At 34.8% G+C, this 25431-nt stretch overlaps 1 protein-coding gene across 3 annotated transcripts in view; it reads right to left on the bottom strand.

Moving 5' to 3' along the window:
* The window catches only part of PPP4R3B (protein phosphatase 4 regulatory subunit 3B), a 48800-nt gene that overhangs the window by 9410 nt on the left and 13959 nt on the right, over positions 1-25431 (bottom strand). For all 3 annotated transcript variants that reach the window (XM_081101469.1, XM_081101470.1, XM_081101471.1), the window contains exons 4-12: positions 23646-24269; positions 19815-19892; positions 19044-19160; positions 17310-17426; positions 8656-8787; positions 7196-7298; positions 4520-4561; positions 2707-2865; positions 980-1149 (exon numbers count right to left, since the gene is read on the bottom strand). In XM_081101469.1, the coding sequence (XP_080957595.1) occupies positions 980-1149; positions 2707-2865; positions 4520-4561; positions 7196-7298; positions 8656-8787; positions 17310-17426; positions 19044-19160; positions 19815-19892; positions 23646-24269 (1542 nt within the window). The remainder of the gene's footprint in view (positions 1-979; positions 1150-2706; positions 2866-4519; positions 4562-7195; positions 7299-8655; positions 8788-17309; positions 17427-19043; positions 19161-19814; positions 19893-23645; positions 24270-25431) is intronic.

The following is a 25431-nucleotide window of genomic DNA, read 5'->3' as shown; positions in this document are numbered from 1 at the left end:
AGGATTCAATGTACATTTATCAACCATTTATATTTTCAGAAAGACAAAAATCAACCACAGGGATAGAAATGGGTTTGTCAACCCTATGACTTATTAGTATCTCATTAAACATTTTAAAGGAAAAAAAATGTAAAAATAAATCTCTGATTCATTAGAACAGTGTACTGTGAAGCTGGGTTCAGATACTTGGTGAGCTTGAGCTAGTTAACAATATTTTTAGAAAAACAATAACAAACAAAACAAAAAACCTCACATTTCCTCTTTTCTAAAGGCTAAAGATAGCAGTTCTATCCTCTTCATCCTTTTGAGTATCATACTTTTGGCAAGTGACCAATATTAGAAAAACAATCCAGTTGCTCAAATAATCTTCATGTGAAAATAGCATGTCATCACTAGAAATCTGATTCGTCAGAAACAAAACTAGAAAATGAATTTTTAGCTTTGACTTTCTTTTTTCAAGTTCTTTCTAACCATGTGGCCACTTTCCCTGGTGGTATCACAAATCTTTTGTTGTCTGAACTTGAGTTGTAACATAACTTCAAACCCTGACTGTGCTCCTAACCAAATGGATGCTCCTGAATAGGTCACTTAATTACTTTGAACATCTCAAGTCCCTCATCGGTAAAATAAGGCAGTTGGAGTAATCCATCTAACTCTCTGATTTCTTCAACTTAAAATTCCATAATATCCTATTTTTCTGCATCTCATATGAGTGTCTAACAAAGAAATTATTTTCAATCTTCCTATTCATTTTTATCACTACCCCTACAATTGATCAAAGAGATCACATGAATGGCATGCTTGACTGAAATGTCCACATATGCCAAATTTCATCCTGATACACTTGGCAAATAAATGGAACTAAGAAGATTATAGAATATGGGTCCAAAGACTATGCTAAATTTCTCAATTTAAAATATTAACATCCCTAAATATATAATTATTCTACTTTACTAAGAATCATTTAATATAAACTTACCACTCTTATAAATTCAAATAACTCAATAACAGCTGAATTTAACAAATTGTACCGAGTTCCATTATCCAGAAGAGCATTTATAACTGGCTCAAAAAGATTTCCCTTTGTGATGTAACGATTATAAAATTCATCTTTAAGGCCAATTATCCGCCGCATAAAACGAAGAGCACCTGATTAAAAATAAGATGGAATAAGTCAATGGTCTTACAATATTAATCATTATATAAGTATTTTTACATAAAATAATGTACATAGTCTTTTAGAATGAAAAGCAAAACTGTGCACTAAAAATTATTGGGCTTTGAAAAAAATAGGGAAAGACCATTCAAAACCTGTACAAATTAGTAGCCAGAGCTAATGAAGAAAATCCCCAATAACTGGCTATTGGAAGATAAATAAACTACCTAGGCAGGTAGCTCCATAGTAGAGATTAAAAAATACACTAAAACCTCAAAACACAAATGTTGGTAATACTCAGAACAGTGTGGGTATAACAGATAAAATACAAAAGCACTAAAAAATAAAAAAATGTTGTCAAGAAAAATATGTTTATGTATATTAATACACAAAGGGAATACCACATTTTCCATCATTAGTTTGATAACATTTTAAAAAAACAGTAACAAACATCAAGTGCTAGAAGAATGTCAAGTGCTTTAATCTTTGGGAAAGAAATCTGGAAGCTGTATGTCTAATTAAAATTTAAAAGAACATATTAAAATACATAAACATTTTGTCCTGGCAATCCCATTATTGAAAAAAATCAACATTAGTATATGAAAGATTTACATATTAGACTATTTACTACAGTGTTGTTTGGAGTGGCAAAATACTCAAACAATTTTGCAATCCATGTATTAGAGAATGGTAAAATAAATGTGGAAGAGCCACTCTAAGAAATATTACTCGAGTGTGTTTAAGAAACAAAAATTGGTTCACACCATATCCACTGACCTACAGTAATATTAAGGGACTTGTAAGTATGTTAGTATAAGCCTGTTTTTGTAAAAAAAACAACCACAAAAAAACCCGTGTGAATATGTTTATGTAAATCTTGACAAGTATGGAAAAAGGAATGGAAAAGAAACAGTACAGGTAGTTAACAGTACAGGTAGAGGCGACTTTAAGGCCTTAAAAATAAAAGAAGTATTAGGGAGATTAACCTTTTCTCTATACATTAAGTTAATGCTTACATTTAAATTATAATTTTTATGCTCAGAAAAAACCCATACAACTCTTTTTACTTGAAAGGAAAAGAAAGCTTATTTATTTCTATTTGCAAGTGAAATTATGAAGAGGAAAGAAAAATTTTCCAAAAATCAACATTGTAGCAAATATTTTACAAGTTCAATAAATAACCTGAATTACACAACAAAAATATATCAAGGCCCATATCTCAAAAATATAGTCATTACTAAATAACAATATTATGAAGCAGATGTAAAAGATAGTAAGACTAGTTCTATTAGTAAAATACTATCTTTGCACTGGGATCCCAATTAAGCTAATTGAATCTAAATATGAACAAATATATGTGGGTGGGGAAGCACTATGACCTATTCCTCTTATCCATTAAATAAAAGATCAGTATTTCTCATAATCATCTTTTTAATAGCAAATATACTGCTAAAAAATAAATTCACATGGGTAACTTTGGCTTTTATCTCTATTAAAAATGTTATTCCTTAAAACATTTAACTAGACTGTTTATTTAAATTGTTACTTACACAATGCCAGGAAAGTATGCTTTGAATTCATCAAGACCAAGACTCTTCTTAGCAAGTCCTTGTTCATAATATAGTTTTTTATGTGATATGTGTGATGTTCCACACAAAATGTGAGTAGCTCTAAAATTAGAGCAAGCAGCTGTGCTGTTTGATAATTATCTACAAAGAAAGTCATCACATGAAAGTCAAATACTGCAATACATCTCAGGAAAAAAAGAATAAAGCTCATATCCTATATTTTAGAACAAAAGTAAAATTATATTTCCTTCTCATTTTTATATCAATTAAAGAAGCTATAGATTTTTACTTTTTCATTAGGCAGACTCTCCAGAAGCATTGTAAATTTTACTATAGATTTTTACTTTTTCATTAGGCAGACTCTCCAGAAGCATTGTAAATTTTACCTAGTTACTAGATAACTTTTCTAAGGCTCCTGTATATTTAATAATGTTAAGAGGGAAAAAACCCCCAATAAAAGTTTACAAACATGATAATAAAACCCTCAATACACTGAGATTTTCTTGGTAATGTTTCTTTAATACATACTATTGTAGTGGTTAATATTAATAAATCTATAAAGGGGTCCACAGTAAAGGAGAATATACCTCAAACTTTTTGCCTAAAATGGTGCAATGAAAATTTCCCAAGAAAAATTAATATGCTTTCTTTAAAAATATTTTTAAGAAAATAACATTTTTGGCTATTTGAATATCAAGTGAAAAATGTTCCATCAAGTTTTTTTTTTAACACTGATCTTTTTAACATCAAACCATAATACCCATGAGAGGTCTACTGAAATATACTAGCTTTATTTTCAAGAGGCTTTGGTTTATACATTCATGGAATGATTTCAAACTGCTTCCAGAGCCCAAAATTAAATATAATTGAAGGGCTTATATAGGTAATTATGTACACCTACTATGAAAATTTTAGATAAGAAAATATTAAACTGTGAGCAATTTATGGAATCACAGTCTTGTAAAATAGAAAAAAAATAACTGACATCACCTGGTACAACTATTTTATTTTTCAGGAATAAATTAACATTCTTTTAAATAATAGAATGACCATTAAATATACAAAATACAATTCTGGTATTTCAAAGATCTTTTCTACTTTAAATCATGTAAAGAGTCTTACTTGCTCCGGACCAATTTGTATAACAACCAACATTTGAACTAGTACCTTACAATTAAACTATTTTAATTTCTCAATTCCCAAATTTTACTTATAAAAGATTTTGTGGCAATGATCTACCATGTTAATTAAAATTACTCATCCAATATCTGAACTGTCTCCTTTGAAAATGGCTTTTCTACAGCTTTGATAAACCTGGTAAAACAGACAGGATGCTGGGTACACAGGCATATTTTCTGTACTACCAAGCCCATACCTGGTATGCATGTTACAAGTAAAAGGAAAAAGGAAAAAGGAAAAAGGAATGTTTCCACTCAGATTTATAAATAAATTTTAAACACAAGGCTGTTATAAACACTAATTCCTAACTAACTGGTCTTAGTTTACTAGATTTCAAAAATAAGCATAAACTAAATCACCAATGTCCAGATGTCTTCTCAAAAAATATCAAAAAACAAGTTCTACAGAAACAAACCAAATTCCAAATGGTTTTCCATTTTTTTTTATATGGGAGAAAGAGGAATATTTTCTTTGTAAAAAAGAAAAAAGAGTATTTTTGGATTCTGTTTTTGGTGAAAATATGCTTTTCTTATTAGCTTTGTACAAGTATATTCTACTCTGAGGAGGAAAAAGTTTACTATTTGCATTAGTTAATAAAATAAAAACATACACTTACCAGGACAAATCATGCTGTTTTTGTTAGATCCAACTATATTATCTAATAAAAAAATTTAAAAATCAGTTACTTCAGTAATAATATCTCATACTTCCCTGGCACTACAATATAGAAAGCACATAATCTCCTTTTATCTACATAATAACCACTAAGAATTAGTGGTTAATATATTCAGTTCAATATTATACCTTTATCTGCAGTCTTTTATAGAACTGGTTATAGACAAGAAGTTATTAAAAGAAAATTATAAATGTTCTGATAAAAAATGAGATTACAACCAGAGATAAGACTGATATGTCAACTTTTTATCTTCTCTCAGCCATCCTCCAACAATCTGAATATGTCTATCCACATAGATATTTCTTAAGTTCTATAATAACACAAATGTTAATAATAGATGATTTATGCTTTGATTTTTTTAAAAAAAATGTTTTTACTGATTTCAGAGAGAAGAAGGGAAAGGGAGAGAGATAGAGAAACAGCAATGATTAAAGAGAATTGATCAGGCCCAGCCAGCAAGATTCAGTGGTAGAGTGTCGACCTATGAACCAGGAGGTCATGGTTCGATTCCCAGTCAGGGCACATGCCCAGGTTGTGGGCTTGATTCCTGTGGGGCGTTCAGGGGGCAGCTGATCAATGATTCTTTCTCATCATCAATATTTCTCTCTCTCTCTCCTTTCCTCTGAAATAAATAAAAATTATACATATGTTTGTATATGTATGTGTGTGTGTATATATCCTATATAATAAAAGGGTAATATGCAAATTGACCCTAACAGCAGAAGGACTGGGAATGACTGGTCACTATGACACACACTGACCACCAAGGGGGCAGACGCTCAATGCAGGAGCTGCCCCCTGGTGGTCAGTGCGCTCCCACAGGGGAGCTCTGCTCAGCCACAAGCCAGGCTGATGACTGCCAGTACAGCGGTGGTGGTGGGAGCCTCTCCTGCCTCCTCAGCAGCACTAAGGATGTCCGACTGCAGCTTAGGCCTGCTTCCTGCTGGCACGTGGACATCCCCCGAGGGCTCCGGGCTACCAGAGGGATGTCTGACTGCCAGCTTAGGCCCAATCCCCTGGGGAGCAGGCCTAAGCCAGCAGGTGGTCATCCCCCAAGGGGTCCCAGACTGTGAGAGGGCACAGGCCGGGCTGAGGGACCCTCCCAAATGCACAAATTTTTGTGCCCTGGGCCTCTACTATATATATATATATATATATATATATATATATATATATATGAATCGATTCCATACAGAGGCAATCAATTGATGTTTCTCTCTCCTCCCTCCTTCCAAAAATATACTACAGTGAGGATTAAAAAACAAAAAGCAGTGGGTAAAAAAAAAAAAAAAATGCAGATTATACACAATTGAATTCAATGCATATCAAGTTTGAAAACATGAAAAGTAATGCATTATACATGTCATAATAACATAAATGAGCATAGGGGTGATAAACTCCAAATTCAGCATTCCTTGAAGGATATTGGTAGGTGGGGTGGAATGAGAATGGGAGAGCCAATAGGAGGTATATGGATGTCTGTCAAGCTATTATCTAAATATTTCTATATGCTGGAAGTGTTTTATTTTAAACTGAATGTTTAAAGCGTATTTATTTTAATTTATGTAAATGGAACCATTCTGCAATAAAGTTTTTACCCATTCAACTTTACATTTTTGAGAACTAGTCAGATGACAGATCAATATATATTCAATTATTTTAACTGCCAATATATACATACACCACACTTTAATTTTCCTACCATGAACAAAGCAACAACACTCTTGTAACTGTCATGCATATGCATAAATGTTCCCTAGAATATATACTCAGCAATAGAATTGATGATATTATGTGGGTATGCCTCTTCTACAACTTTATTAGTTTAGTACACATTCTCTTAACTGACTCAAATTAACCAACTGTCTAAGAGAATATGTCCTTCACATATCTCATTTCGTAAGTTGAGTGATATTCTGATAAGTCAATGTTTTGTTTATGATACTTATATTTGGTAGTATGATTACATTATTTAAATATTGCAAACTGATGAAATACAGATTTACAGAATACAGAAATACAGTAGAAATCAATAAAAACTGTTGCCAAATGAGATGTACACAACTATGAATACTTAATGAGAAGTACATAAAGCCATAGTAGGATTTGCACTTTGCACTCAGACTGCTTAAAAAAAACTTTAGCCAAAACCGGTTTGGCTCAGTGGATAGAGCGTCAGCTTGCAGACTGAAGGGTCCCAGGTTCGATTCTGGTCAAGGGCATGTACCTGGGTTGCGGGCACATCCCCAGTGGGAGGTATGCAGGAGGCAGCTGATCGATGTTTCTCTCTCATCGATGTTTCTAACTCTCTATCTCTCTCCCTTCCTCTCTGTAAAAAATCAGTAAAATATATTTTAAAAAAAACAAAACAAAAAAACTTTAGACTGGGTGGGGGAAAAAGAGGGACATGTGTAATACTTTCAACAATAAAGATTCAATTAAAAAAAATGTTTTAGGTTATTCCACTTCAATAAACTGAAGCCAGAAATTCTAGCTGATGATTTGTGAATACATAAACTACACCAAATAAAGAACTAAGTAAAGAGCTTGTCACTTATAATACTTATTTTACTCTTTAAAAACAGAAATCATAAGCAGATAAGTAAGAAACCCTACCCTTTTCATATCTGTCTTCTGAAGTATTGGTTAAAAGTGGTGCTGTGAGGACATGCATACAATGGTTGTAGAAGAAATTTAGAAATTCACTTTTTTCAGTTTTCTGAAACAAAGAATTTAAAAAATACTCTATTACCTTTATAATTGATAACATGTCTTCAAGAATTAGCAGTGTGAAAAAAAAATTAGCGGGTCATACACAAACAACAGACACTTTAAGATACTGTGAAAGAACCAAAAAACTAGTCTATTCACCTTAATCTTACTTCTGCAGAATTAAAAAATCAAATCTATTTCATATTACAAATAAAAATGAAAGCAAGAAAAAGATAAGATAGTATTAAAAACATTTGTTTTTAGGTAATTAGTCAGAACAATTTTTTTCAAATATACTATGATCTGAAATGCAATGAAGAATCTACCAAGCAATATAAGAGCAACTTAACTATTTCAAATTTGATACTCCATATTTCACAATATATCCAAATTTGGAAATCCACCAAATCAATTTATCAAGCCACTAGAAACAGAATAGAATAGAATTTAGATCTACTTTTAAAATGTTTTTGGAAATTTGGAAAATAATGCTTTTTTATTTTCTGGGCTACTACTTTTTATACAACTGGCCCAATATAGTTGTATATAATTTAAAAGTAATACATGTTTTCTAAATATGAGGACATTTTATAAAGAAAAAATATCCCATTAGTTTGAGACAATTACTATTAATATTTTGGGATAGTTTCTTAAGTCTTTCTATTTTCATTGACTTTTTTTTACTATGCAGTTGAGACCATTCAATACACCGTTTTTCTTTTTAAAAAAAATTATGAAGGAATGATTTAATAAACAATTCATGTTATAGCTTATATCAATTGTAAGTACTTTTATAAGTATAAATTTATTTAGATAAAAAAGAGGATATATTTTTAATATTTTACTTATGTACTACATAATGACAGTTTGGCCAATGACAAAAAACATACACGATGGTGATATTCCAAATAGCCTAGGTGTAGTAGGCTATACTATTTAGGTTTGTATACATGCACTATATGATGTCGCATAATTTTTCCTTTCTTATTATAATAAAAAACCAACAAAACTTACCATTTAACCACCTTTACATTTATAGTTCACTACTGTTAAGTATATTCATATTGTTGTATATTAATTTTTAAGAAGTTAACATACTTCTTAAAGGCCCAGGATCAAAACAGAAGTGCTAATGTTTCACTAAGATTTTATACATTACATGATTGTATTCTGCCAAGTGAACTGTTACAGGAATACCAATGCTACTTGAATACCAAGTATACAAATATGTAACTATTTATTGTTTTTCAATATTGTACACATTTTCAAAATTTCTATATTTACAATTACATTAAAAAAAAACACCCACAGCTGATTAGATCAAAACTTAAAAAAAAAAAAAGAATCTCACAATAATTTCTTACATTAGTTGTAGCCAGCATGTTCTCTGGATCAATCAGAGTACGAAGAAGTCCCATTAACTGAACAGCACCTCCTAGCTCAGGATCAGTATCACAGATCATTTGTTCAATTACTACATTAATGAGAAGGATATCCTGAAAGAAAATGTTTCCATTAGACCTGGTTTGGAAATATGACAAATATACCAGCTGAAAGAACAAAATTAGAATCACATAGGAAATACCCCACAAAGAATATATGAACTTATTTAAGCTCTTTTCTGTTATTTTTCAATTATAGTTAAATTTAATATTATTTTATATGAGTTTCAGGTGCACAGCATAGTGATTAGACAATCATATAATTTGCCAATTGATGCCCCCAATAATTCTAGTACACATCTGGCACCATACATAGATAGTTATTACAATACTAGAGGCCCGGTGCACAAAAATTTGTGCACTGGGGGGGGGGGGGGGGAGGGTGTCCCTCAGCCCCACTTGTGCCCTCTCACAGTCTGGGACCCCTTGGGAGAGAACGACCTGCTGGCTATGCCCACTCTCCGGGTGGCAGAGGGCAAGCCAAATCCCTAGGTGCCTGGCCTGCAGCCCCTGGTCGGGTTCAGAGCAGGGCTGATTGGGGATTTGGGGCGCCACCCCGTCATGCACAGAGCAGGGCGGATCGGGAGGTTGAGATGCCACCCTCAGTCACGCTCAGGGTAGGGCCGATTGGGGGGTTGGGGCGCTGCCCCCTGTCGCACTCAAGGCAGGGTTGATGGGGAGATTATGGTGCCACCCCCTGTCATGCACAGAGCAGGGCGGATCAGGGGGTTGTGGTGCCACCCCTGTCACATACAGAGCTGGCTGGTCAGGGGGTTGGGGCGCTGCCTCGTCACGCACAGAGCAGGGCCCATCAGGGGGTTGGGGCTCCGCACCCTGTCACACACAGAGCAGGGCCCATCAGGGGGGTTGGGGCTCCAAACCCTGTCACACACAGAGCAGGGCCGATCAGGGGGTTGGGGAGCTCCCCCCTGTCACACACAGAGCAGGGCCGATCAGGGGGTTGGAGAGCTCCCCCCTATCACACACAGAGCAGGGCCGATCAGAGGGTTGGGGAGCTCCCCCTGTCATGCACAGAGAAGGGCCGATCAGAAGGTTGTGATGCCACCCTCAGGGTAGGGCCAATTGGGGGGTTGGGGTGCCGCCCCCTGTCACACTCAAGGCATGGTCGATGGGGAGGTTGGGGCGCCACCCTGTCACCCACAGAGCAGGGCCGATCCGGGGGTTGGGGCACTGCACCCGGTGATACACAGAGCCACAGGGTGATCAGGGGGGTGGGGAGCTCCCCCCTATCAGGCACAGAGCAGGGCTGATCAGGGGATTGGGGCACCTTCCCCTGTCACAAACAGAGCAGTGTGGATAGGGAGGTTGTGGCCCCGCCCCCTGTCACACACAGAGCCGCAGGGCGATCAGGGGGTTTGGGCGCTGCCCCCTGTCACGCTGCTCCAGGGGTCAGGTGGCCTCACTGATCCCGGTGCTGGGAGGCATATTACCCTTTTACTATTAGGACAGAGGCCTGGTGCACGGGTGGGGGCCGGCTGGTTTGCCCTGAAGGGTGTCCTGGATCAGGGTGGGGGTCCCCACTGGTGTGCCTGGCCAGCCTGGCTGAGGGGATGATGGCTGTTTGCAGCTGGTCCCGCACCCTTCAGGGTGGGGGTCCCCACTGGGGTGCCTGGCCAGTCTGGGTGAAGGGCTGAGGGCCGTTTTCAGGTTGGTGGGTGACTGAAGCTCCCAACCGCTCCTTTTTCCTTTTTTTTTTTTATTCTTGGATTTATGGCTGTCACTGGAGCTGAGAGCTGGCTTTAGCTGTGAGACCTCGCTGCTGAAAGCAGGTTTCTGGCTTTGTTTACTTTCTGTATTTGAAACTTTGTTGCGACTCCAGCTCTGAGATCCCGGCTGACTGAAAACAGGTTTCTGGGGTTTTATTTAGCTTCTATATTTGTAACAATGTTTCTTAGCAGCTCAGAGCCCAGCAGCGGCAGGAGGAGAACATTGGAGTCCTCCGTCACTGAAGCAAGCAAGCCTACTATTCGTGTCAGTAGCCTGGCTGCCGGCTGCCATCTTGGCTGGCAGTTAATTTGCATATCGCCCTGATTAGCCAATGGGAAGGGTAGCGGACGTACGGCTAATTACCATGTTTCTCTTTTATTAGATAGGATTATCGACTATATTCCCTATGCTATAATTCTTCATTTTTTTAGGGTCAGCTACTGGAGCTTTATTTTGTTTCTTTGGTGGTGTCAAATTTCCCTGATTCTTCATGAACTCTATAGATTTGTGTTGGTGTCTGCACATCTTAAGAAACAGTTATCTTGCCCAGTCTTTACAGACCAGCTTTGGCAAAGAAAGCCCTTCACCAGTCAGCCTGGCCAGAGGTTCTGGCTGGGCCAGCAGGTGGGGTCTCTTACTGGGGTACTCAGACCAGCTATTGAGGCTTGTGCAGTGGTATTTGTTCTTAGCTATTGCGAGATGATTCCTCAGTGTTCTGGCAGAAGCATGAAAAAAGTGATTCTCTTGGTAGCAGCACCCTGAAAGGCTGGGGATATCAGACCCTCACTTTGCTTTTTTTTCTTTCCCTCAAGGGAGAATTCATTGGTCCAGGGGATCTTTCTCAGCATAGTTCTGTATTGGCTTGGGGAAGGAAGGACGTGGGTAAAGTGAAACTGTTATTACCCCTTCAATGCATCTTTTCTCATTTCTGTGCTCCACCAAGGTGCTATAACCTCTCACCTGGATTCTGTAAGGCATGCTTCATTTCTTAATTAACACAATAGAGTAAGCCTGATGAACTGAATAAATAGCTAAATCAAAAGACCCAGCCTCTAAATGCAGTACTGCCATAACCAGCTATCTAAGTGGCCCTATTAACTCCTCCAGGCCTATTTCTCTAATGGCATACCAAGGGAACTGGAACAGAAGATCACCGAAGTTGGGACCACTCTGTCAAAATTCAAGCTAGCATTGCTAATTGTCTGCTAGAGTTCTTTACTGACAGTAAAATACAAGTACAAATCCAATTTTCCTTAATCTGCTTATCCAACAATGTCATTACTCAGGCTAGAAAACTCATGCTCAAGCAATTGCAGCAAAATAACAAATATGTTAAGACAAACTACCAGAAAATTCCTTCAGATGTCAAATGATAACTTGATCTAAAAATTTACAGCCGTGTTTGGGGGGTTCAGTTAGTTGGAGCCTGTACTGTACACTGAAAGACTGTGGATTCAATTTCCGTTCAAGGTATATATCAAGGTTGTGGGTTCAATCCCCAGTGGGTATGTGTAATAGGAGGCAGTCGATAAATGTTTCTCTCTCACATCGATGTTTTTCTCTCATATCAATGTTTCTCTCTTTCTCCAAAAATAAAAAAAATATATATCCTCAGGTAAGGAAAATACATACATACATAAATGTCATTACAGAGTAAGTGCAATGAATTTATTGCAATGCTGGGGCATCAATAAATATTTTAGAGAACACTCTTTTAAATGTATAGTCTTAAAATAATTCCCAAACTTCCTTCCCATTAATGCTTGCTTATCCCGATGGTCTCTTTTTGTTTTATTTCTTTTTATATATACAGTACCACCATAGTAGCTCCTGCGATTATAACCTTCAAATGAGAACCAGCCTGTAAATGGCAGCATCATTTAGCTGAAATGTTCTGACATAGGGGTCAAAATCCAGGGTCAGCAAACAACAAAACTACCTGGCTAATTGCCTATTTTGTACATATACTGGAACATAGCCAAGCCTACACATTTTCAAACTGTCTATGGACAGTTCTTACTATAGTGGCAGGGTTAAGTAGTTTTGACAGACCATATGACCCAGCAAGTCTTATTTACCTTAAGGATATTGCAGAAAAGTTTGCGCATTCCTTACCTAAATAACCTAAATTTCAGTGAGTAACTATGGTTTCTAGGATATATTTCAATGTTTTAGTTATTTCTAAATCAAAGTTTTAGAGAAATGATTCTCCCATTTCATTATACTCGAAACTCATACTATTCTTAGAAGCAAACACTTAAAAAAAAAAAGTCTATGTGAGTGGGTTTAAGAATTTTGCTATACTGTGAAAAATATCCAGATTAAGAGCTGACATCTCTATTTTCTGATTGGGAAAGCTAGAGAATATACTTTATTTCATTGCTTCTAAGAAAAAATAATTTAACTTCTTAATATTGAGATATATTTTATAATCTATGGAATTAGACAGTTACTGTCAGCACAGTGGCAATCATGACAAAGTTATATGAAAATTTTCGGGTTGCTGAAACCGGTTTGGCTCAGCCGAAACTGGTTTGGCTCAATGGATAGAGCGTCGGCCTGCGGACTGAAAGGTCCCAGGTTCGATTCCGGTCAAGGGCATGTACCTTGGTTGCGGGCACATCCCCAGTAGGAGATGTGCAGGAGGCAGCTGATCGATGTTTCTTTCTCATCGATGTTTCTAACTCTCTATCTCTCTCCCTTCCTCTCTGTAAAAAATCAATAAAATATATATTAAAAAAAAAAAGAAAATTTTCCACTGACACTTTGAGTGGGGGAATGGGGGGATAATGGGGCAATAAGGACACATATGTAATACCTGAATCAATAAAGAAAAAAGAAAAGAAAACATTAGCTATATATAGTAAATAAGAGAAGAATGGCAAGGGCAAGAATAATATTCTGAAGTAGAATAAAAATAACCAATGGATGTTGTGGAAACATTTCCATTTAAAAAATATATATATAGATATAATAATTTTAAAAAAAGTCATGCACATGAAATTTACTCTGCAGCAACTTGAATGAAGGCTACAAATACAGAACCAATAGTTCTTTCAATCCATTCTCACATGTTAGAAAAAAGAAACAATAGCTCCTCACATCAGACAGAAGAACTTAATGGTTCAACTCCTCACATTTGTGGAATGGCAAAACAGCCCAGACAAACAGAACCAAAACTCTTTGTAAAGTTGGGGGATTTTCTTGATATGATACACTGAATGAAATGTTAGTTCTGTACTATTCCTGAGACAAAGACATAATCTAAAGTGAATAAGGAGGAAACATTAGACAAATCTAAATTGTTGGATACTAGACCAGAAACTTTCCGTTTTTGTCTAGGGCCCTAGACTCTAGGCTAAAAGGGTATTACTGGGACAAGTGACAAAATCTGAAATTAGGGCTGTAGTTAAATAAAGTAAAAATGTTAATTGCCTAATTTTTATAATTATAGTGTGGTTATGTATGCAGAGATTTTAGCAGATAGACACTGAAGTAAATAGGGATAAAGGAATATCATGCCATCATTTCTGTACTTTATTCTTCAACGGTTCAGAACAAAAATAATTTTATGTATATGTAAATGTGTATATACAAATATGAGCAAAGAAAAAATGATAAAGTAAATAGGATACAAAATGTTAACTAGGAAATCTGGGGGAAGTGTATATGGGAGTTCTTTGTACTATTATCACTTTTGTATAAATTTAAAATTACTTCAAAATAAAAGGTTAAAAAAGACTGATGCAATTTTAGGAAATAAAATTTGATATGTTCAATACAAAATACTGAACAGTCAACCAACCCATGGAGATTAATTTATGTATTTTTAAAAACTTTTTATTACGGCAAATTTCACCCTCCAAAATTATTTTGAAGCGAATTTCAGATACATAATTCTATAAATAATTCAGCATAAAATATTTAAAAGTGTTTTAAGAATCCTTTAAAAAATGAAAATAAGGAATCCTAAAAAATAAACCCAACAACTATATTTAAATAAAAATAAAAAATCCCAATGCTATTGTCATATCTAAAAAAATTAACATGAATTTATTCCTAAGTGAGAAATACACTGAAAATACTTGCCAAAATAAGCAGTTCAGTAATAGCTGTATTACTTATTCAGTCAGATTCTAAAATAAGTTTTACTGGATGTTTCAAAGGCCATTAGCATAAAAATGTGAAATCTGTGGCATAACAAAAAAAAGACAGCAGTTACTGCTAAGTCCACCCAAACAGCTTGGACAGAAATGACTACAATAAAAAATGTTAATATTTCCTAGTGTCTCAAACACATATGTTAATATTCATATCAGGAAGAACTTGAGTTTGAATGCTGTGCATTTAAAGAACATCAAAATATCAACAGTCCACTGAATACACATGTAAGTTATTTTTTTTTCTTTTTAAAAGTTGTAGCCAACCCAATATAGAATTCAGCATGCAGGATCCTTTATTTTGAAATTTCAAAAAAATATATAAATTATATTCTTTTGTGGGCTAAGAATTATTTTGAGGCAACAAGATTTTTAAGTTATAAAATTGTTAGATATCAAAATTCAGGGAAATGAAAGGCCTTGAAGACTATGATAGCAAGAAAAAAAATTGAGAAAGGGACTTTTTATAGTTAAAAATCAATAACTGCTTTTCTAAGTCTCATGCATCAATTAAATGTAAAAAAGAAAATAGTTCTACAAAATAAATGAATAAACCAGCGGTTCTCAACCTTTGGGGGTCGAACAACCCTTTCACAGGGGTCGCCTAAGACCATCGGAAAACACATATATAACTACATATTGTTTTTGTGATTAATCACTATGCTTTAATTATGTTCAATTTGTAACAATGAAAATACATCCTGCATATCAGATATTTACATTACGATTCATAACAGTAGCAAAATTACAGTTATGAAGTAGCAACGAAAATAATTTTATGGTTAGGGGTCACCACAACATGAGGAACTGTATTAAAGGGTCGCAGCATTAGGAAGGTTAAAAACCACTGGAATAAACGAATGTAAACAGACTCATAGATAGAGAAAATAGACTGCCAGAGGGGAGTTGGGGGACTGGGTGAAAAAGGTGAAGGGATTAAGAAGTGCAAATTGGTAGTACCAAATAGTCACAGGGATGTAAAGTATAGCATAGGGAATATAGTCGATAATATTATCACCCAGCTGGTATGGCTCAGTGGATTGAGCATCGTCCCATGGACCAAGAAGTCTTAGGTTCGATTCCCGGTCAGGACACATGCCGAGGTTGCTGCTCGATCCCCAGTAGGAGGTATGTAGGAAGCAGCCAATAGATGTGTCTCTCTCATAGATGTTTCTACCTCTCCTTCTCCCTTTCCCTTCCTCTCTATCTAAAAATCAATAAAAACATATTAAAAAATAATATTGTAATAACTATGCTAAGTGACTACTGAAAATATTGGGGGAACACTTTGGGAAGTACATAATTGTCTAGCCACTATACTGCACACCTGAAACTAATACAAAATAATACTGTATGCAAACTGTAATTGAAAAATTATAAAAAAACCAAAACACTGTAATTGAAAAATTACAAAAAAAACCTTTCTGTTTCTAATAAAAACAGAAAATTAAGAATTCTTAGAATTAGTTGCTTATTCTTCTCATGGCCTGATTTTATAATGAATACCTTTAATCATACTCATCACTAAGGATGTATTACTGAGCACTAACTTCAAAATTACCTTTTGTAAAGGATGGCACTAAGATAATAATATCAACAGTGAGATAAACTAGATATTTATTTCTTTAAAGTCAGATTAGCATTAGTTGGGTTTTAAAAAACACCTTAAAATACTTAACACAAAATATGTCTTTTATTTCTTTTCTATTGCCTAAACTATGCCATTAGCCCAAACTGTTTCTAAATAAAATTGCTTTAAAAAAAACACACTGGCAATATCTATGAAAGACAGACATAAAAATCTAAGTTAAGAGATTAATCACAAAACATATGAAACAACTATAGTTTAATTCAATAATATAAGGATCAAATTAACACTGGGATTCAAAACCACTAAGAAGGAAATAATTAGCCTGACCCACATGGCTAAGTGGTTGAGTGTCAATCCATGAAACAGGAGGTCAAGGTTCGATTCCGGGTCAGGGCACATGCCCAGGTTGTGGGCTCAATCCCCAATGGGGGGAGTGCAGGAGGTAGCGGATCAATGATTCTCTCTCATCATTGATATTTCTATCTCTCTATCTCTCTCTTCCTCTCTGAAATCAATAAAAAAATATATTTAAAAAATGGAGGGACATAATATTTGTTATTTTCTACTTAACACTAAAATAAGAAAGAGTACTTAAAATTATAGCTATATGTTCATATTGTCTTAAAAACAGTTTAAGGGAAAAGTGTAAGTATTTCTGTAGTGGGAAAACACAATATTGGTCTTATTATTAAACATTCATCCACTCTAAAAAGAAAATACACATTTGAACATAGTGAAAGTAACTTATTAGTTATGCTTGGTAAGTGCCTGACCTATGAGGCTTGAAATTATATTTCATTAGCACTTGAAAAGTTTTTTAAGACTAGTATGTAAGAATTTGATTCTATGATAATCAATTATTTCAATCTCAATACTAATTTGAATATGCTTTTTTTAAATAAACTGTCAATCCAATTGCCAACTGAATACTATGCAAATCAATTGGCACATATTCTGGGCTTGCCATAGTCACAAATGATTAGAAATTTATTATTTTGCTTCATAAAAGATTAAAATAATGGCCATAATTTTCTCTCAAAAGTTTGCAAACACTATTCTACAGGTAATTCACATAGAACCAAAGCATTATTACTTACATCATCACTCTGCTGGGCTTCTTGCATTACGAACTCTCGGACCATGGATGGACTAAACTCTACTAGATAAGAAAATATATCTGTAGCAGCTGATCTGACTTGCAAATCATCCATGCCCTGATGAAAGGAAAATAGATTACTTAGAGATTGTTAACAAATGTTATGCTGTATTTTCTTTTTTCCCAAATCTATGTACACCTCCAACTTTTTGGATTTAATTGTACTGGAATCAAAATACATAACCTGTCATTTTACAAATATTAAAAAGTTTTAGATAGCTCAATGATTAGTTTCCACCAGATTTTATCACCATAAAAATAAATACTCAGAGAATTTAAATTTAAGCATCAGCATAGGATTATAAAGCAACACTGTAACAAAAGGTTGGTGTGTTTTTTTTTGGGGGGGGGGGAGAATTATTGATTTAAATATATGCAAAAATGTGAATGATGTCTCCTAGTTAAGTCTTTAAAAACTTACAGAATCTGTCTTTGATCCTGGATTTGCCAGTTACTTTACACCTTAGTAACTGATTTCTCAATTATGATTCTCCTATTAGAGGATGCTTTTGAAAACACTTTGGGTATTTTTACTCTTTTCTACAACTTAACTTTTTAAGGTAGTGATTCTGAATGTTTGTCCTCTTTCAACATGTGAAGAATACATGATTCATAAGTTACAAAATTTTCAGGAGATTCTGAAAACATTCTATGACTCAGCAGTTCTCAAAATGTGGTGCAGGGAATCCCTACAAGGAGTCTAAGATTCTTTTCAGGAAGTGTAAGAGATTAAAATTATTTTCATAATAATAATAAATACTAGGGCATTAATGGCCTCTTCACTCTCAGTCTATCACAAGTATAGTTGGGTTTTTAAGAGGCTACACAACCCGTGGTATCACAACAAATTAAATGCTGAAGCTACTATGAGACTCTATTTTCTACTAAGCCAGACATTAAAGGTATTGTTAGAAAATATGAAACAGGCCACGACCAGGTAGCTCATCTGGATATGCCAAGATTGTGGGTTTGATCACTGGTCAAGGCACACATAAGAATCAATCAATGACTATATAAATAAGTGGACTAACAAATTGATGTTTCTCTCTCATTTTCCCTCTGCCCCCCCCCCACTCCAAATCAGTAAGTAAATTTTTGAAAAATGTTTAAAAAATATGAAACAATGCCATTCTTTTCACTTAAATATATTTTGTTTTAGAAAAATTATTTTTTCATGAAAGTTATATTATTTATGTTAACATATAATTGGGTGGTTATTCTAAAATAAGTTAATACTTAAAATACTCTCAGTTTTAATTTTTCATGTAATAAATATCAATGGATAAAACTAATAAACAAAAGTATGAGAACCACTGCCCTAATCATGAGCACCTTTGATTCAGTCTGCCCTCACGCCACTCACTGGTCTAAAAAGGAAAGACATTTTATTTTGTTTCTATGAAACATACTAATATGGTTATAGAAGAGAAAGTCTTATATGGGATTTTTATTCACCTGAAGCCATATTATATGCAAGTGATTACATAGTAATATTATAAATTTAAGTTAATAAAAATCTGAAGATTGAAAACACTTGTATAATTCACTATCAAGAGAAGCATAACTTAAATTATAAAATTCAATATACATTGCTATAATAAATACTTTCAATCCATAATATAAATCTATTACAAATTCTCAATTTCAAAAACACGAAGAAAAGCTGTATAATTACCATTACAATTTCAAGAGCAGGAAGAATGCCCAACTTTGCCAAAGTTTTAAAAAATGCATCTCTGTTTTGAGGTTGTAATGTCTGAGAAAATGCACAAAACTCCTTGAAAAAATTAACCTGTAATGTTAGAAAGTACAGTGAGACATTGATACACATACATGTAAACTTACGGCACACTGTAATGTGATAAACAACACCCTTCTCAAGGATTTTAAGTCAGCAATCTTTCATTACTTCTTAAAACCCAAGTACCTGATTATAATGTTTGAAAAATTAACAAACTGCTGGTAAACAGCAATTACTATTCTCTTCCCTCAAAGCATGGTTTTTATCTCAATAAAGTTATTATAAACACATTCATAAGAAAAAAATTTCCAAGAAGCAATTATTTATCATTCATCTATTTAAGAAGCAGTCCCCTTGCCACTTGTTTAAAAAGAAAAGTATCTCTATACTGTATCTACAACCAAGAAAATGCATGAGTTTGTAGTTCTGTCCTAACATAACCCACATATCTGATTTTGGAATTTGTAAGACACGCAGTTTCCCTCATGGAGAGGGGAACCCACATCAAAATATCTTAAGAAATTTCTAAAATATATAAAACAATAAGTTTGAGAATAACTATTTATAGCATAATTTAAGTACATATATTTTATCTCATACTCTAATTATAAAAAACTTTCTCTTAAGAAATTCAAAATCAAAAGCCTGTATGCCCAAAGAGCAAGTGCTCTTTAAGGGTTTGAATTTCAAGAATAAATAAATTACCAATTCACGCCGTTTATCATCATCTGTAGCCTCATCTGTTAGTTGTGCAAACACTTCAGACAAAAACTTCTCATCTTCCTACATGAGAAAAAATATTAATTTTAAAATTAGCATTAATTACTATGAAATATTAAAAGTATGAATTATACTCATTTATATGATATATACAAATTATGTTTTAATATTCAAAACTTGACTATACCATTCATTATTAGTTATACATACATTAATATTTCATGTAACTAGAAACGTCAACTATAAAGAACTATTGGAAAACAAAAATAAATATTCTAGAAGTCATGCATAAATACTCATTTACTTTGACTTAGAGCCTCTTTAGCTCTCTTTTGGGGTCTATTTACTCTCAATTTAAACATAATTCAAACAAGTTTGAAGATCTTTAACCCATAGCAGATTAAAACATTTTTTTGTGTGTGCCGCATAATTTTAGTAATTAGCTTACATGTAACATGAGATGAAAGAGGTTGAAAATCATTGGTGTAGAGTCTTACATGTTCTGTGGTCTCCAAGGATACCACTGAACAAGAAAACACTACAATAACTGCCTTTCATACTATTGAGATGAAAAAGGTTGAAAATTGCTGGTGTAGAGTCTTACATGTAAGGACACAGCTAAATGACAATACTACCATAACTGTTTTTTATACTGAACACATATACCATTTTTAGAATTAGATCAGGCTTTAAAAGATTACCTAGTCCAATTTTAAATTTCATAAGACTAAGTTACAAAGAGTGGATTTACCTGTGAATAGCTAGTGACAGAGATAGATTTAGAATCCAAGTCTCTTGCATAATGAGATTTTTGTCATTCCCACCCAATAAAATGAACTACAGGATAGGACCCTAAATACTACAAAGTTATGAAACAAATCAAAGCCCCCCCCCGCCGCCCCCCCCCCCCACACACACACACTAGAATGGGACTAGAATGGGACAAATCTATTAAGTAACATCTAATATGCTAAATCCTATACTTGAGGCCCAAAACATCTAAAACAAATGAAGGGCCATATGTTTATCATCAGTTGTTTTCGAAAAGGTATTGGAAGATTTTACATATTTAATTAGTAACTGGAATGAAAAGTTAAAAATTTCTCTTTCAGTGCTGAAATCTTGACATAGGCAAAAATATGTCAAAAAGAACGAAATCCTTGATTTTACTGGATTTGTTTTTAGCTCAACTCTCATCTGTGTAATAGTGGAATTACATGTAACATGTTAAAATGCCAACATTTGAGAAAGCTGTCCTATAACTTATTCTAAACAGGTTCTTAATCTGTAGCTGTGTGGAAATTACTTGACTTTTTTGGCTTTTAGGAATTTAATTTGCAAACATTTTACAGTATATTTCTGAATTCTGGGCACAAGGGGTTTTGAACAACTAGAAAAATTCAGGTCAACTAAAATATTGTGCTTCTATCATGCTAAAGAGAATCTCAACATGTATTACAGTACATACTAGGAGCCAATGACTACACTAAATAATTTCACAGTTAAATAACTTGTTAGTCTAGGAGTTATGTGCCTTTACACTACCTCATTTTGGTCCAGTTAGCTAAAATTCTTATGTTCACTTGCCTTATATAACTTATGTAACAGCAGGTAAATACACATTTAAGAAGCTACAGATATGTATATCACAAGAAGGGTTATTTGGAAATACCTACTACCAAGCCACAAAATTTTTACATGGAAATCAGAGTTGGGCTGTAAGAAATCAGCCGTTAAGAGGCCAATGGCCATAAGCTTAATTACTTTCTTCTCACACACTGTTGAAAATAGAATTCTGCATCATGGCTGGCACATAAGAGATAATCAAGTGGTAAGCCCTAAACAATAAGTAGTTTCCAGTATCTGGCTATTTTATCAAATACATCTCATGGACCAGAAATGAATAACTTTCCTTTTTAAAGCTACACTTGATTTATATAATTATAGCCTTCACAAATAAGCCTGTGATAAAATATATAAAATGACATACAAAATGTTATAAATTAGTTTGCATAATTTATTTTTTTCAAAAACACTGATTTTGGTAATCAATGCTCTGAAGTCAAAAGCAGTCATTTGAAAGATACACTTCAGCTTTTGTCACTGGGTCCTTCACAACAGCTATATTGACTGTGGGTCTACTTTCTGACTTTTTTTCTATCAGGATGTGAAATGGCATCCTGAATTGTACAGTATGATTTTTAAAAATGAGTTCCCTTGCTGGTTTGGTTCTGTGGATGGAACGTCAGCCTGCGGACTAAAGGGTTTAGGGTTCGATTTCCATCAAGGGCACATGTCCGGGTTGTGGGCTCAAACCCCAGTAGAGGGCATGCAGGACACAGCCGATCAATGATTCTCTCTCATCATTGATGTTTCTCTCTCTCTCTCTCTCTCTCTCTCTCTCTCTCTCTCTCTCTCCCCCTCTCCCTTCGTTTCTGAAATTTAAAAAAAAAAAAAGCAGGTCCCATGCATTATAAATGAAACATAATGTGTAAGTCTAACTTCCCTCACATTTATTACTGTGGATAACAAAAAACTGCTCAGTGAAAAATTGATCTGGAGAAGTAAACGCTACATGAAAGGTAAAGTAACAATAATAGGAAGGTGAATAATGGTTGGAAGTATCATAAAATGAAATCTTATTACAAATACTAAGCCAGAGATTCTCAACTTTTTGGTCTCAAGAGACCTCTAAACTCTTAAAAATTACTGAGGGGCCCAAAGAGCTTTTACTATGTCGGTTATGTTTATCAATATTTACCATACTTAAAACTGATACATTTTAAAAGTTATTAATTCATTTAAAAGTAAGCTATTATGTTTATATAAATATTATTTTTATGAGAACTATATGACTCTAAAATTTAAAAATTTATAAAGAATGCCTGTTTTACATTTTTTCAAATCTCTCTAATGTTTGCCTTAACAGAGGACAGCTAGATTCACATATCTTCTTCAGCATTCAGTCTGCTGTGATGTGTTGTTTTGGTTGAAATATAATGAAGAAAATAGAGCCTGACACTGACATGAAGCTGGAAAAATGAAAACCTCACAGACCTGTCTAAAAGGGCTCCAGGGATCCTGAGTCATCCACGGGCCATACTTGAGAACCAGTACACTAAGTATAAAGTTGCTGCTCAATAAACTTAGTGACTAATATGGAAATAACAGCGACAGTTATATAGGAAACTGTGCATACAGCATACTATCACAAGTGAAGAAAACTCTTCAAAATCATGTTTACTACATTGTTAGGGTATAAAAGATAAACATGATAAATATGGTATAAAACTCCTATTTTACAACTCAAGGAGACAGAATAAAATCAACCTCACATAGCAAATAATCTAATTATTATTTGCTGAAAATGAATGAATATTTTTCAATCCTGGCTGCACATTGTAATTACTTGGGCTGTTTTAAGCACTTATACATATATACCAATAATAACTAAGTCTCACAAAATGGAATAAAAGATGATTTAAAAATAGCTGTTCCTGTTTGGGATGATGGGAAAGTTCTGAAAATGGACAGAGGTGAATGTACTTAAGTTGAGAATTGTACACTTAATGGTTAAAATGGTGAATTTCATGTCATGTATATTCTACCACAATTTTTAAAAAGGAAAAAAAAAAGTTAAATAAAACCCAGCTACATCATAGGACACTTAAAAATATAAAAGGTCACATTAAGATTCTCCTTCAGAAAGCCATGAGATAAAACCAAAGAAATCTTTTAAAAAGGAATGAACAACAGCTTGAACAATTAATGAAACTAAACATCTGAAAACAAAATTATAAAGAACACCTTACTTACCTGCAACATGCTGACTATCTCAACTTTGTTGAAGAAAATAAAAGATGTAAGAGTAGAAAGAAAATTCTCTTCAAAAACGGATGGCGTCGGCAAAATGATGTCCTGAATGTACTGTACCCTGTAAGTCTGATGTATTTTTTGCCTTAGTTCAGAGTCTGTTATTGGTATAACTTCCTTAAACTTTGCAGTTTTGGTCAGGAATTCTCTGTGCCTTTTTGGCTGAGCCAAAGCAGGGTCATATTCAAGGCATCCCACAACATCCATGATACACTCATCAGAAAACATTACCTCAAACAGAGTTGCCTTATTTAGGAATAAGATCCCTCTAATAATTTCATACAAATGGTGTAAGCCTTCAGTGTTTTCTAGGTTCTCACAAGCTTGGAAGAGCTGCAGTAGTTTTTTAATATAGCCTTCATTTTCCAAGGCCAGAGCCAGCTTTTCCCTACGGATAGGTGAGGAAAGAACTGAGGTAACTAAGTCAGCAATCTCTTCAAGTTTATTGAGTTCACATGTGGGCAGGTCAATCAGATGACTAGTTTCAGGCATTTCTTCAAATCGTTCTTCTTCTGATTCATCAATGAGGTCCTGTGTGACTTCCACTGATGGATCCTTACCTTGAACCTGAAAATATCCAAGTATAGCTGGTTACCTTAAAATATAAATACACTCAAATTTTTGGAAATCATATTACTGACCATTGAGCTTAAGTAAAAATAAAGAAACTATCTACTCCCAGTTAAGAAAAGTCTAATGATTTAGAGCCATATGTCAAATAAGCGAATCAGGAGATTCACACTACAATTTCTTTGGCCACTTTATTACACTATGTGGCACTATTACTGGAAAGATCTAGGGGAAAAAATGACTGCAGTTAGATGCATAAAACTACTAAGAACCTTTAGTGATAAGAATCACTAAAGGGAAAACTGATGTCAATGAAAATGACAACGGTCAAAATCCTATATAATGAAAGGCTAATATGCAAATTTCCCTCGACCAGGAGTTCAACCAGGGGGCGGGGCCGGCTGGCCAACTGCACATGGCCTCCCCCCTCGCCCCCAATCGCCCTCCAACCCTGATTGGGGGCGGAGCCAGCCAGCCCCCACCCATGCACAAATTCATGCACCAGGCCTCTAGTAGACTATAATAGGATATCACAGTAGGCAACCACTTTATAGAAAACTAGAGGCCTGGTGCACGAAATTCCTGCACTGGGAGGGGGGGTGGTGGTGGTGGTGGTGGTGTTGTCCCGCAGCCTGGCCTGCCCTCTCGGGGGATGTCCAACTGATGGCTTAGGCCCCCTGCAGGGAGTGGGCCTAAGCCAGGGGTGGGCAAACTTTTTGACTCGAGGGCCCAAATGGGTTCTTAACACATTGTTTGCGGGTAGTTTTTATCGCACGCTAACAGGTGGCGCGGGTCATTTTTGCTAATTTTTTGCGCAAATGGCAACGTTCAGTAAAATTATGATAACTTTAGTTTACGTATTTATACGTTACCCGCATTCTACCGCTAGTCTATAAAAAAACGTATTAATACGTTTCCCGCGCTCTACTACACTGGTAGAACGTATAAATACGTAAAACGTGTAAACACGTTTTCCGCATACAATGTGTTAAACTGGACCGGAGGGCCAGAACAAAAGCATGGATGGAGTGTTTGTGTGAACTAAATTCAAAGTAAACATCATTACATAAAAGGGTACGGTCTTTTTTTTTTTTTTTTTTTTTTAGTTTCATTCATTGCAAAAGGGCCAGAACCGGCCCGCGGGCCGTAGTTTGCCCAT

The sequence above is a fragment of the Myotis nattereri genome (genome assembly GCF_964212035.1).
Source record: "Myotis nattereri genome assembly, chromosome: 10".
Taxonomy (NCBI): domain Eukaryota; kingdom Metazoa; phylum Chordata; class Mammalia; order Chiroptera; family Vespertilionidae; genus Myotis; species Myotis nattereri.
This window is presented reverse-complemented; position numbering and strand designations above follow the sequence as displayed.